Source organism: Astyanax mexicanus, chromosome 4 (genome assembly GCF_023375975.1).
Source record: "Astyanax mexicanus isolate ESR-SI-001 chromosome 4, AstMex3_surface, whole genome shotgun sequence".
NCBI lineage: Eukaryota > Metazoa > Chordata > Actinopteri > Characiformes > Acestrorhamphidae > Astyanax > Astyanax mexicanus.
This window is the reverse complement of record NC_064411.1, coordinates 1,375,950-1,390,221: the sequence shown is the minus strand read 5'-3', so window position 1 is coordinate 1,390,221 and position 14,272 is coordinate 1,375,950. Positions and strand designations below refer to the sequence as shown.

General features: G+C 36.7%; 1 protein-coding gene across 1 annotated transcript in view; it reads right to left on the bottom strand.

Moving 5' to 3' along the window:
• Window positions 1-5,564: 5,564 nt before the first annotated feature.
• The window catches only part of kcnj9 (potassium inwardly rectifying channel subfamily J member 9), a 35,020-nt gene continuing 26,312 nt past the window's right edge, over window positions 5,565-14,272 (bottom strand). The window contains exons 7-8 of the mRNA XM_049477437.1: window positions 14,057-14,187; window positions 5,565-13,285 (exon numbers count right to left, since the gene is read on the bottom strand). Coding sequence (XP_049333394.1) covers window positions 13,004-13,285; window positions 14,057-14,187 — 413 coding nt within the window. The 3' untranslated portion in view covers window positions 5,565-13,003. The remainder of the gene's footprint in view (window positions 13,286-14,056; window positions 14,188-14,272) is intronic.

Sequence of the window (14,272 nt, the reverse complement as noted above, 5' to 3'; positions counted from 1 at the left end):
AAATGTTAAAATGTTCAAATTTGAACAGTTTTCAGTCCTTCAGTATTTTCTATGTTGAATTATGGTTAAGGTTTTTAGTTAACGGTGCTGCTGCTGTATAATATGTATTATACGTATTCTAAACTATGCTCATTTTTAAATAGTCATAACAACTGTCCTATATATACGGTGGCCGAGAAAGCCCAGCGCAGTGCAAATTGAAAAGCGCTGCAAAAGCACAAAACACATCCATCAAAATTACAACACAGGCGCAGCAAATAGAAAAACGCGCTGCAAATACAACCACAACACAACGGAAGTGAGTCACAACACAACGGAATTTTCCCGGGGGACCTTAAAAGATGCTGTACCAGCTGTATACAAAGGACAATAAGTGGCAAACAAGCTTCTGAAAAGTAAGTTATGTTTATTACCTGTGATTACCACGGTTGTGTGCATATTATTAAAAGTTCTGCTTCACAAAACGCCTTGTTTGCCACTTATTGTCCTTTGTACACATAGTGAAGTCCGAGACGTTACTGAAGACGCAGCTTAGCTGGTACAGCATCTTTTAAGGTCCCCTGGGAAAATTCCGTTGTGTTGTGACTCACTTCCGTTGTGTTGTGGTTGTATTTGCAGTGCGTTTTTCTATTTGCAGCACGTTTTTCTTTTTGCAGCGCGTTTTTCTAGTTGCTGCGCCTGTGTTGTAATTTTGATGGCTGTGTTTTGTGCTTTTGCAGCGCTTTTCAATTTGCACTGCGTTGGGCTTTCTCGGCCACCGTACCCTATATAACAATTATCTTATATAACAATTATCTATATAGCAATTATCTTAAGAAGGTGATGAAATTATGTGATAAAATGTAATGCACCTTAAAAGTAAAAAAAAAACTTTTATTATAACATTTTAAATGGGGAAAGTTGGACTGGAAAATTGTATTAAAGTTTAAATCAGGGAAAATATGACAACTTATATCTCTACGTGAAAAAGAGAAATTAAATAAGGAAATTCTTTAAAAATATAAAAGTATAACGGTAAAGTTTGATTATTTATTAGTAACACCAAAATCAATACAGCACACTGTATATTTAAATAATACATATCTACTAGTATATTTAGTTATATTTTAAAAATAAAAGTAACATACTCTAAAGTCCTGCTGCTCCTTTATTTACAGCGTTTCTACAGAACCAGTCAAAAGTTTGGACACAGCTTGTCATTCAGTGTTTTTCTTTTTCTCCTACATAGTAAATGAGTAGTGAAGTGATCTATCAGATTATGAAGGAACACATAAGGAATCATGTAGTAACTTAAAAACAGTGTATTTAGAGCATTTAGATGCTCTTATCTGGGGAGCTGTTTGTTAACTTCTGTTTTTTGAGGCTGAAAACTCTGATTCAAACCTCGCTCTTCCTTTCCTGGAGCGGTCCCGATGAGTGCCAGTTTCATCATTAATAATGTTTTTGCAGTAGCTGCACTTGAGGATTTCTGATCTTCATTTCTTCTTTAAGGTTTTTTTTTATTTTCTTTATTTAGTTGAGTAGTTGTTGCTTCTCATAACCTGGATTCGAACATTACTCAAATATTCACCTATTATTCACTGTATACCTGTAACTCTACCTCTTCACTACTTTACTTTAACTGATGCTCTCAAACACTTTATTAAGAGACAAGAAATTCAAGTAATTAACTCTTGATGAGTTCAGCACAGCTGTTAACTGAAAGCCTGAATTCCAGGAGACTCTACCTCATAAATCTGACTGAGAAAATCCAGCAGAGATGTTCAAAACTCATCATCTAAACAAGAGGAGCTTCTTCTTTAGTATCTTCTGTACTACAGCGCAGAAGATTTAAAAATTCATATAGTGTCCAAACTTTTGACTGGTACAGTACATCCTAATGCGCATGTTCTGTTTTGAATGTAAATGGCAATATTAAGACATGGTCATTTTTATTTTATAAAATAATTCAGTGATAGATAAATACTGTAGATATTTATATTGTCCAGCTATAATTAAAAGTTTATTAAACAGAGCTGTAAAACAATCAATGTCAATTTCTGCAGATAATAATAAAATATCTCTATTCTGCTCTATTTGACTGAATGGAATTTAAAATTATCTTTAGATTTATTCCATTTAATGAGTTTTAGTATTATGAGAGAATGCTGCTGCCATCTACAGTACAGCAGAGGGTACTGTTTTAGTCCTCTTTCAAACACATTTTCATTTATGAAACACTTTTTATTGACTTTATTTGGTTTTCTGTAGTGTGTTTTCATTCTGTATAATCTGTAAAGCTGGTGTCAGTGTCATTATTTTATAATTTAGTTTAATAGTGAGGTTACAGCTTAAGCTAACTGGAATTTAAAAGCTTTATTAAAGACATTTTACTGCTGAAAAACATGATTTATAAGGTGCTGTTTTGTGTAGAGGAGATGAGTGTGAGTAATTATGTAATTAATCATTTATAAACTCTGATTGATCTCAGTTGATTCATGTGAACCTGTGTTTTTGTCATCACTAAGAAGCGCCCTCTAGTGGTGTGATAAACTCAGCAGAGATTACTGATGTAGGGTTTTCTCCTCTCACTACAATTCCCAGCATGCACTGCAACATAATGGGAGCTCCAACTTCCCTCCTCCCAATAACAAAGGTTATTTGAATTGTAGCCAACCTAGTGATTTTGTATCCAGATTTAATAATAAATAAAATAAAAAAATAAAAAGCCACAGAGTAGCATAAAATCTAACAACGTTTTATATAAACCTACAGCCAATAACCACAGAGGAGAATCACCCAAACTGCTCAGCACTCTCTCTATCTCCCTCTCTCTCTCTCTCTTCATCACACCACCAGAGGGCGCTCTAGAGTGATTCCACAATGAATGGGTTCATATGGAGCAACTGAGAAAAATCATTTATTAATGTTTAATAATCTTAATACTGACAAAAAGTTCTTATTTCCTCAACCCAGAACCATATCACATGTTCCAGTACCACATGTTCCAGAGTGATGAACAGTTATAAAGCATTTATACATGTTATAACTCCGGCATCGCAGCCTAGAATCTGTTTACTGGAGGAAAAAAATGAAATATACAGGTAGGATTTCTTTGATTTTTAACAAAATACAGCTCTGGAAAAAAAAATGATTTTGCTATTTATAGGTTTATGTTTGAGTAAAATGAACATTCTTGTTTTATTCTATAAACTACAGACAACATTTCTCCCGAATTCCAAATAAAAATATTCATTGGTCATTTAGAGCATTTATTATTTAGCAGAAAATTAGAAATTTGGCTGAAATAACAAAAAAAAAGATGCACAGCTTCTTTCTCCGACCTCAAATAATGCAAAGAAAAAAACAAGTTCATATTCATAAAGTATTAAGAGTTCAGAAATAATCAATATTTGGTGGAATAACCCTGGTTGGTTTTTAATCACAGTTTTTGTTTTCATGCATCTTGGCATCATGTTCTCCTCCACCAGTCTTACACACTGCTTTTGGATAACTTTATGCTGCTTTACTCCTGGTGCAAAAATTCAAGCAGTTCAGTTTGGTGGTTTGATGGCTTGTGATCATCCATCTTCCTCTTGATTTCCAGTTTTGTGTCACCTTCAATGGTGCAGCAGTTTTGTCCAGGCCCACTTCTCTACTGTTTAAGGTAGAACCATGGGACTGTGTAAATATGACTGCAGCATTTAAGGTGGAACTGAAACTTTATAGAAGTTAACTTAGCATTGGAAATTAAGCATTTTAGTTGCTTAGTTTTTAAGGTGGAATGGGATAGTAGGGAACTTACTAAAGAAACAGTGTATTGGTGTTTTTGGGGAGTTCTATAGAGAACTCTATAGAGTTCTATAGAGTATAAAAATCAGTATTTGTTTATTTGTGGCTCTTTATAGGGTAGTTCAGATCTGCGTCTGCAGGACGGAGAACTGGAACACCGTTCCTAGAGTTCCTAGAAGAAGAATTAGCTTAAATGACGTGTAGAAATAGAGAAAGAGGATAGATCAGTGGTAGAGGAAAACAGAGAGGGCAGTCAGAAGGTCAGAGAGCCGTCGTCGATACTGTAACATTTACCCACAATCCTCCACAGACTCAGACTGAGACATGCTGCTGCATGAGAAGCAGTTATAAACCCCCTGGTGTTCACACTGGAACCGAGTGTGAATATGAATTTAACTCCCGCAGACACAGACATGCAGCACAGCTACAGAGTACTGCTGCTGCAAACTGCAAATTCATACTGGTTTTATACAAAACGATCAAAAACAGCAGGGAAATTAATGCAGGATTATTACTGAGGAGCCACAAAAAAAGTTTATTATATTTTTCTCACTATAAGGCGCACCATGTTAAAATGCCAATTATGCAACACTAGTAAGGAACAGGGGTGTCGCCATGTTTCCCTACTAACTCAGCAGGTCTAATTATTATTTTATTTTTTTTATCAATCTAGCGCTGGATGTTAATCTACACAAATTTCTCTCCTAAAAACTGTTTATTTGGTTGATTAAAACACTTCCGTTTATTTAGAGTAAGCTTAGATTTCCAGATTTCTCCAGCACTAAGGCTGGGTGCAGCAGCAGCAGCAGCTTTAGCATTAGCGACTAACCGCTAGCGCTAGCCATGGTTAGCGGGTAATGCAGCCCGACAGCTCTACACTGAGAAACCCTGAGTGTTCTGGCAACCCAGGGTGATGTTAGCTAGCATTTCCCACGTCCCACGTAGCTTATTGTAACACGGTAAACGCAGTAGCGCAGTTAGCGATTAATGCTAATGCTGCTCCAGCAGTGCTAGCCACGGTTAGCAGCAGGCTACTGAATTATATATGTGTCTCTTAATCGTTTTCATCTCTTTAATAATTATATTAATAAACAATCTAGAAAAAAAAAAAAAGAAAAAAAAAAAAAAGAAAAACACTGAATGAGCAGGTGCGTCCAAACTTTTGACTGGTGTACTGCATAAGTACGTGTGAAGCAGAGAGCAGCAACTGTGATTGGTCGGCTGAGCATCATATTGGAACTTTGGCATTTCTACGTTATTTGCACAAGTATAAATGCTCACAATGGAGTAGACCATTGATCAATTATATCAGTTATCAGTTATACCGGTAATGCATTGTAACCTGAAGCTCCCGAAGCTCTCCATGTATTACTTCGCCACATAAAGGTAACCTAGCAATGCTGCAGCGCTTACAAGCCAAACAGCACAGCTACAAACAAACAGAGCAGCAATAGAACTTTTTTTTTAAACTGGGGGAGTTTTTATAACCAATCAGATCCTATTTTCTCCTCCTCTTTAACTGTGGTATAATCGCAATAATACACTTGAGGTTTGAGATATAACTCAGCCTGTGGCCTCGTATCTACGACCACGGCACAGCAGTGCCAATATTACACGTTATAGCACGAACCTCAAGTGTATTTTTGCTTTATTATATCTTCCTAATACAAGGTATTTTACTATTTTACTAGACCTACCACCCAAATAATTCACAATTTATCAATTTATCAGTGTATTTCCCTGCATTTCGGCTTGTTTCCATAAAAAAAAAAAAAAAACACATTTCCAGGAGATCGTGTTGAATATAGTTTTATTGTGGTTTCTAATACAGGTAATCGTACAGATTAAAAACACTGATTTAAAAAATGCCTAGAGCAGCAAAAGCAAGAGGAACAGAGTCCAGGGATGAGGAGGGGGTTGTGCTTTTCGTACAGTATGTGCAACACTGATCTGCCTGCATGAGCTCCAGACCACATACACACCACATACACAACACACACTCTCCACCATCCTCCCCACCAATCAGAATCAGCCCAGGCTTACACCATCCAATCTCTACAGGGAGCATCCAAACCCTATTCGTTCCATATTAACACTTATATTACATACAGGGCCAGAGAAAAATTACTTTATTAATGTATTAAACCTGTGGAGTGATACAGACTTACATAATTCCAAACACCAGACTGGTGCATTTAGACAAGCATTAAAACCTACTGTATATATAATAATCTATAAATAAAATTACTGATATATTGAGAGTCTGGAAATTTCTAGAATCTGAGAACAGCACTGTTCCCTGGATAACATTCAGTGTGGTAATTTACTTTAAACAATTCTAAACATAGATTTTATTAGTGTTTAAAGGAGAACTATGATGTGAAATGGACTTTGGGACCAAACAGGCTTTACAATGGGTTTTAATGGGGCATATTTAACCCTGCAGAAACAGTAAATCACTTTTTCCACTGTTAATCAGACTCAATGTAGCTTTATGCTTCATTGGTAGAATCCAGAAAGCCCTGACATTCAAAAAAAGGCATTTAGAGCTTTAAAACTGCACAAAAAAGTTTCATAAAAGCCACGTAGGTAAACTCCCATAGCGTAGGTAAATCTCTGGGAGCCGCCATCTTTAATTTTAAGTCACTAAAGTATAAATCCACCATCAGCGTTCTGATTTCGATAGTAACCAGATTTTTTTTAGCAACAGCTGGAATTCATGCATTTCCAAGAAATTAATTTTGCAATCTGCTTAAAACTATCCTACTTATTCGTTCTCGAGCTCGAAGGTTGACTTATTGTGACTTCTAAGAGAAATATTTAAAGATGGCGGCGCTATGGGAAGTAAACATCGCTTTTTAATAAACGTCTTGTGTAGTTTTAAAAACTCTCCGGATTCTACCAATTAGAAGTGTGGAGCTACTTTGAACCTGGATAACAGTGGAGAAAGTTATTTATCTGCAGGGGCAAAGTATGCCCCATTTAAACCAATTCTAAAGTCTGTTTGGGCAAAAATTTGACAAAATACTGGATCTCAGAAAGCTGCAGGAAAGCAGAGGTGGGCTATTCAACAAAGGTAAGAACTTTTTATCATGTTTTAATAAATACATCCAAATTCCATTTCACACTGGAGTTCTCCTTTAAAGTTCTGTGACCTTCTGCATGTTTTATTAAAACCTATTATGTCGAAAAAAATCATGTCGCTGTCATATTAAAAGCATTTCTTTTCTTTCTTTTTTTTCATTTTTAGGTTTATCCTTTATCAATTTCAATTCTTTCCGTTAATTTGGAAGATCAGGACAAATGCATGCCTCCTCCAATACATGTGAAGCCAGACTCCGCCCCCTCTACACCTGCAGCCAATCAACACAAAATCAACAGGTGGAATCTCAGTGCACTCAGAGGAAACACACCTGCACTCACCAGCATCACAACGGCAGTGATGAGGAGGGAGAGTGCCACCTACTGTACCCACCCAGAGAGAAACAGCATCACCTATCACTCTCTCTCAGACTCCGGCTGCTGATGCAAACAGAGCATAAGCTGGAATTTAAAACATTGATATTAAAAGTTCAGAATATGCGGCTTCAAGTGATCCCGCTGCCACTATGATCTGGAGATTGCTGGTCCGAATCCTGGTCATGCAGCTTGCCATCAGCTGCCGGAGTCCCGAGAGAGAGCACAGTTAGTCTTGCTCTCTCTCTGGGTGGGTACAGTACAGTAGATGGCGCTCTTCTCTTTCCCCTCATCACTCCTAGGGTGATGTGGATCAGCACAAGGCTGCGTCTGTGAGATGATGTATCAGAATCAAGTCGCTGCGCTTTCCTCCCTAATGAGTGGGTTGGGCTATTGGCCTTGTAAATTGGGTAGAAAACGGGATAAAATAAATGTATATTTTCAGAATATTTTTTATACTCAAAAAAGTGTATTTTGACATGTAATAGCATATTTAGTCATATAGCCTGCCCCTAGTGGTGGGACGTAGAACTGTAACAAGAAACAGAAAGGCAGAGGGGAAAGTGTATTGCAGGAAGTTTCTCTCTTACGTAATAATACATTCTAAAGGGAGGAGTTTTAAAATATATATTTTTTGACAGATATTACACTTTGAAATGCTGTTATTACACATTTTTATTTTTACAAATGCTATCAACCTTCCACAGATCGTTCATACTGCCGCAAACTTCAGCTCTCAACACAACCTGGCTTTGAATTAGATCAATATATGTGATTAAAGCAATCAACATTCATAAACAACTTTTTTCCTGTATTGAAAGAACTCTTACTATTATGCTTAATTTAAATAAATAAATATAAAATAAATAAATAAATACGTACAATATTAATTTTCATTAGCTGTGCTTAAATAATCGAGAGAGGAATAAACAATAGTCTGTATCCTTATCCTGAGTACGCCTTTAAATATCCAATCAGAAATCGACAGAACAGAGGGGGAGTGGTTTAAGTTTAGTGGGTAACAACAAATGTATTTATATGCACTGAGAATCTAAATATAAGGGTTATATGGGTATTATCACTGCCGTCCAATCACAGTACTGGAGTGTCATGTCCCTCCCTGGTTCACACTACACGATTATAAAACATTACAGTTTTGTTTACTTTGTTTGTCTGAATCGTAAGGGGGAATTCGAACGTGATTTTGAGGGCACTATAAACTCCCATAATGCATCATGATTTATAGTAAACATCGCTGCTTACTAAGCGAGCTAAACGTGTCCCAGAATGCATTGCGAGTCTCGCTACTAAGCGACAGACAGCCGAACAAACGAAGCGGACGCCGAGCCATCAGGGTTGCCAGATTGTTACAGAGGGATTCAAATAAAACCAATTCACAGGGTAAAACGTGTTTCAAATCTGCCAAAATACTGAGAAAAACACCCAAACAGCTGATGTTCATCGATCATATCATCTTAAATAAACTAAAATACCTTAAATATCTTAAATAATATCACTAATTACGTTAAAAAAAAACATGTTTAACTGTTACAACGCTTTCATCATCATGTTTGTATTATATATGTGTTTTATGCATTGTATCATAGGACATACGAACCAAAATTCAAATTTTCATCAGCAGGACTAAAAGCTCTGTCTTTTTAGATATCTAAAACACTGATGAGTACCCTTTCCATCAGCAGGACTAAAAGCTCTGTCTTTTTAGAGATCTAAAACACTGATGAGTACCCTTTCCATCAGCAGGACTAAAAGCTCTGTCTTTTTTTTGAGATCTAAAACACTGATGAGTACCCTTTTCATCAGCAGGACTAAAAGCTCTGTCTTTTTTTCTGAGATCTAAAACACTGATGAGTACCCTTTCCATCAGCAAGACTAAGAGCTCTGTCTTTTTAGATATCTACAACACTGATGAGTTCAATTTCCGAACTCTCACACTTGGTAACACTTCAACACGTCAAATCAGAGTGTTTCCTCCAGACAATTTCAGACACAACTTGACATTTGACATGAAACCACCCAATCTGGCAACACTGTGAGCCGGTGTACGCTGTTAATTTCAGGTTTTCTCCAGGTAAATTAGATCATTCATTTTAGGATTATCTTTTAAACAGGGTAAATTTAACAATCAGAGAGAATAATGACTTCATGATCAGCTCAGAACTTCGCTAACTTTAAATGTGTGTGTTTATGCGAGCGGCGCTGGCGCATGTTAATGATGAGGGCGTGTCCGAATTCCCTCCTGCTACAGCAGACAGTCAGTACAGTATATTTTGGGCTTTTGATGAATTTAATGTTCCTGGACGTCTGTTTCCATCACTGTAAATTTTATATCATGATTTTTTTTACATCTAAAAAACTTATCTAAACAGATAAACTCCCTTTACTCCCTTTAATGCAGGACTCAAGCAGTTTAACCTGGACTCGAGCAGTAACTTTACCACGATTAATCTATAGTAGTTATATCATTGGTTAGTATATATATTTATATATTATAGCTATATGATCACGTCTATCTGAGTCCAGAATATTCTAAAAAAGGCACCACCTAAAGCTCCACGCTGACCCCGGATCAGCTCTTACTCTGTAAAGTGATGGACTCGGTTACGTTTATATACAGACAGTATTTAACAAGTTAATCCGCTGAAAGGTAAAGATTAATAAATCTACATTTACACTGAAAAAAACTCAACATCGAGCACAAGAGACTGTAAATTTAACATCCAGACGATTGCTGTGTGATTTATATTACTGATTTTAACCCTCTGAGTCCACAAACTCGCCAAAAACTCGAATTCCACCCCAAAGTGATTCAGTTATTAACACAGTTCTGATAATACAATAAAATGAGCTATTTTCCTTCTGTATATGCATCAAATTTAACCCCTGTCCTTTTAGCATCACTACTGCTCAGTTAGCTATCGCACCGTTCTGTTAGCATCCATCTGTTAGCATCACTACTGCTCAGGTAGCATCCCTACTGCTCAGTTAGCATCAGTAATAATTAGTTAGCTATGAAACTATTCCATTAGAATCTCTACCACTCAGTTAGCATTACTACTGCCCGGTTAGCATCAGTAATGATCAGTTAGCTCTGACACTGTTCCATTAGCATCACTACCGCTCAGTTAGCTCTGACACTGTTCCATTAGCATCACTACCGCTCAGTTAGCTCTGACACTGTTCCATTAGCATCACTACCGCTCAGTTAGCATCACTAGCATTCAGTTAGCAATGACTGCATTCTGTTAGCATCACTACCAATCAGTTAGCATCCCTGCTGCTCAGTTAACATCAGTAATAATTAGTTAGCTATGAAACTATACAATTAGCATCTCTACCACTCAGTTAGCATCACTACTGCTTAGTTAGCTATAACACTGTTCCGTTAGCATAACTACCGGTCAGTTAGCATCACTACTGCTCAGTTAGCTATAACACTGTTCCTTTAGTATAACTACCGGTCAGTTAGCATCACTACTGCTCGGTTAGCATCAGTAATGATCAGTTAGCTCTGACACTGTTCCGTTAGCATCACTACCGCTCAGTTAGCATTGCTACTGCTTGGTTAGAATCACTACTGCTCGGTTAGCATCAGTAATGATCAGTTAGCTCTGACACTGTTCCGTTAGCATCACTACCGCTCAGTTAGCATTGCTACTGCTTGGTTAGAATCACTACTTCTCGGTTAGCTTCAGTAATGATCAGTTAGCATCACTACCGCTCAATTAGCGATGACCCCATTCTGTTAGCATTACTATAGATCAGTTAGCATCTCTACCACTCAGTTAGCATCCCTACTGCTCAGTTAGCATCAGTAATCATTAGTTAGCTATTAAACTGTTCCATTAGCATCTCTACCACTCAGTTAGTATCACTACTGCTCAGTTAGCTCTGACACTGTTTGGTTGCTAGCGCTCTGTCAGTTCTTAGGATTTATAAAATATTAAATGTATTTTTGTGCTGTACGTCTCAAAGATATTAATAGAAATATTGAGGTGGCTGATGAGTTTGTGGACCCCAGAGGGTTTAGGGTGCCTTTAAACACGCCTGTTTTTCCCATTTACAGGTTAATTAAGCTTATTTTCCACTGCAGGACCAAATTTATTTTTACTGAATCAATCCTTTCTTTTAGTAAACTTTACTTCATTTATTTTTACTGAATCAATCCTTTCTTTTAGTAAACTTTACTTCATTTATTTTTACTGAATCAATCCTTTCTTTTAGTAAACTTTACTTCATTTATTTTTACTGAATCAATCCTTTCTTTTAGTAAACTTTACTTCATTTATTTTTACTGAATCAATCCTTTCTTTTAGTAAACTTTACTTCATTTATTTTTACTGAATCAATCCTTTCTTTTAGTAAACTTTACTTCATTTATTTTTACTGAATCAATCCTTTCTTTTAGTAAACTTTACTTCATTTATTTTTACTGAATCAATCCTTTCTTTTAGTAAACTTTACTTCATTTATTTTTACTGAATCAATCCTTTCTTTTAGTAAACTTTACTTCATTTATTTTACTGAATCAATCCTTTCTTTTAGTAAACTTTACTTCATTTATTTTTACTGAATCAATCCTTTCTTTTAGTGAACTTTACTTCATTTATTTTTACTGAATCAATCCTTTCTTTTAGTAAACTTTACTTCATTTATTTTTACTGAATCAATCCTTTCTTTTAGTAAACTTTACTTCATTTATTTTTACTGAATCAATCCTTTCTTTTATTAAACTTTACTTCATTTATTTTTACTGAATCAATCCTTTCTTTTAGTAAACTTTACTTCATTTATTTTTACTGAATCAATCCTTTCTTTTAGTAAACTTTACTCTATTTATTTTTTAATTAATCAATTCTTTTTTTTAGTAAACTTTACTTAACTCTTTAGTTACCTAAAAACAATATTACATGTCATCCATGTGTTGAGACAAAATAAATATTTGAGATTATGTAAATATTTGAATGTGTGTTTTAACTAAAAATATTAACATTTCAGTAATATTGTATAAATTAAGTAATTGTAATTTGGTAATATTTTTATGCAAAAATGAAGTAAAGTTTACTAAAAGAAAGGATTGACTGAAGTTCAGTTCATTTATTTACTCTGTGTAACTCTTTTTAAGTCTTGAAAGCGAGTTGAGGTTACTTAAATTTATCTGAAATTAAATTTATTTGAAAAAAAAGCAAATGCAGAAAGTTGCTAAACTTTTTTTTACTTTTTAAATTTTACTCATCATCTTTTTCAATGTTTTAAGAACCTTTCACAGCCCTGCAGTGGAAAAGTGGGCGTACAGAACCTGTAGTGAGAAGCAGAATAAATAAAGGCTGGAGGAATGCTGGTGAACGCTGGTTGAGGATCTGCATCAGTGTAACAGGATCTATATGAAGAAGAAATTAAAGATGCATGGAGCTTCCAACAACTGCGATAAAGCGTACCCTGTGTAATTTCAGTGTGTAGAACAGTGTGTGAACAGTGAAACTGCATTCTGGATTAAATTTCATACGTTAAAAACACCGTTTCAGACGTCTGATATCAACCCCAATCAACCAATCAAATAAAAGAGCAGTAATGAGTAAGATTTCCCCGTTGGGGAAAAGTATTCTATGCTATACATTAGCGACTAAACGGCTAAAGTTGAAGAAGAAGGCATGGATTGTTTCACAATCGAGTCTAAGTGTAATATAGTATTAATATCTGTTTCTAACTCTAAAAAACCCTCTCGCGCCGTCGCTCTCTCGCGCCGTCGCTCTCTCTAAGCCTCCGACTCGGACTGGTCTGTGGTCACGCTGCCGTTCTGTTCCCCCACGACCGACTGCTCCGGGGTTTCCGTGACTCCGCCCACAATAAACGTCGGACCGCCTCCTTCTTTTCCGCTGACGGATTCAGAATCCGTGGGCTTTCCTGATTGGTCAGTCAGATTAGGCCCCTCCCACTTCTCTTCGTCCAGCCGACTGGAGATGGACCAATAGAGGTGAGCCTCCAATCGGGCGGCGGCCAATGCCAGTTCTCGAGCAGAGCAGGAGGGCGTGTCCACCTACGACAGATGAAGTTAACAGTTACAGTTAAAGTCTTTGCTATCGTAATGACGGGAAAAGTACACCTTGTGTAGCATGCGTTAATTCTCTTTAATTAATAATTAGATACAGAAGTGTTTTGAACGCAGCCTGAAATAAACCAATCAGCGTGTTACTTTCCATTTCCTTTAAGAGCAAGGTGCGCTCTTTGGTGCATTGCTAATTTAATGACGCAGTGCTTCGGTACTTCTTAAACTGACCTGTTTGTTCACACTGTTCATTTCTGGAACAATAAAACAGTAATTATTCTGTATTTTGTTTATTACTGATTGCTGCCACTGCCCTTGTGCGTGCAATAAGTTGGTGGGGTGTAAGATAGCAATGAGCAGCAATGAGCAAAATGATGGCTCAGTTCTGATATTACTGGTTAAACGCAGGATGACGATCATGCTGGACTCATATCTGGGAGTATTCTGGGATGTCTCGGTGTGTCTTTGGTATCATGAGGGCACCAAAAATATGCCATTCACTTTAAGAGTCGGGTGAGCTCTGACTTTGGCGTGTTCGTATCTTAACAGTGCGGAGCTTTTGTTTGTCTCAGCAGAGAAAACTGAGCTTCTTGTCGTTGCAAGGCGTGAAAATAGACAGTTGACGGGGTGTAAGATAGCAACGAGCATCATAATACTCCTTTCTTTTAACTAGCTTTAGACACATTTATGTACTATACAGGTGGAAAGTTTAATTCCCCTGAAATAAGGAGAAGATATACAGACACTGTATTATTTCTGTACCTCGAAAGTGTGATGAAATGCTCCATAATCCACATCAAAGAACCCCTCAGCCAATGACATCATCGGGCTGAACCTGTGACCCCACATCAGTTCCTCCGCCAGGTAGGAGCTCCGAGCCTGACACGTCATACCTGTCAATCACACACATACACACATACTATATCATCAAATGTAATAAGGCTTGATTATTCAAAATTGTCTGGCTTTCAAATAAAA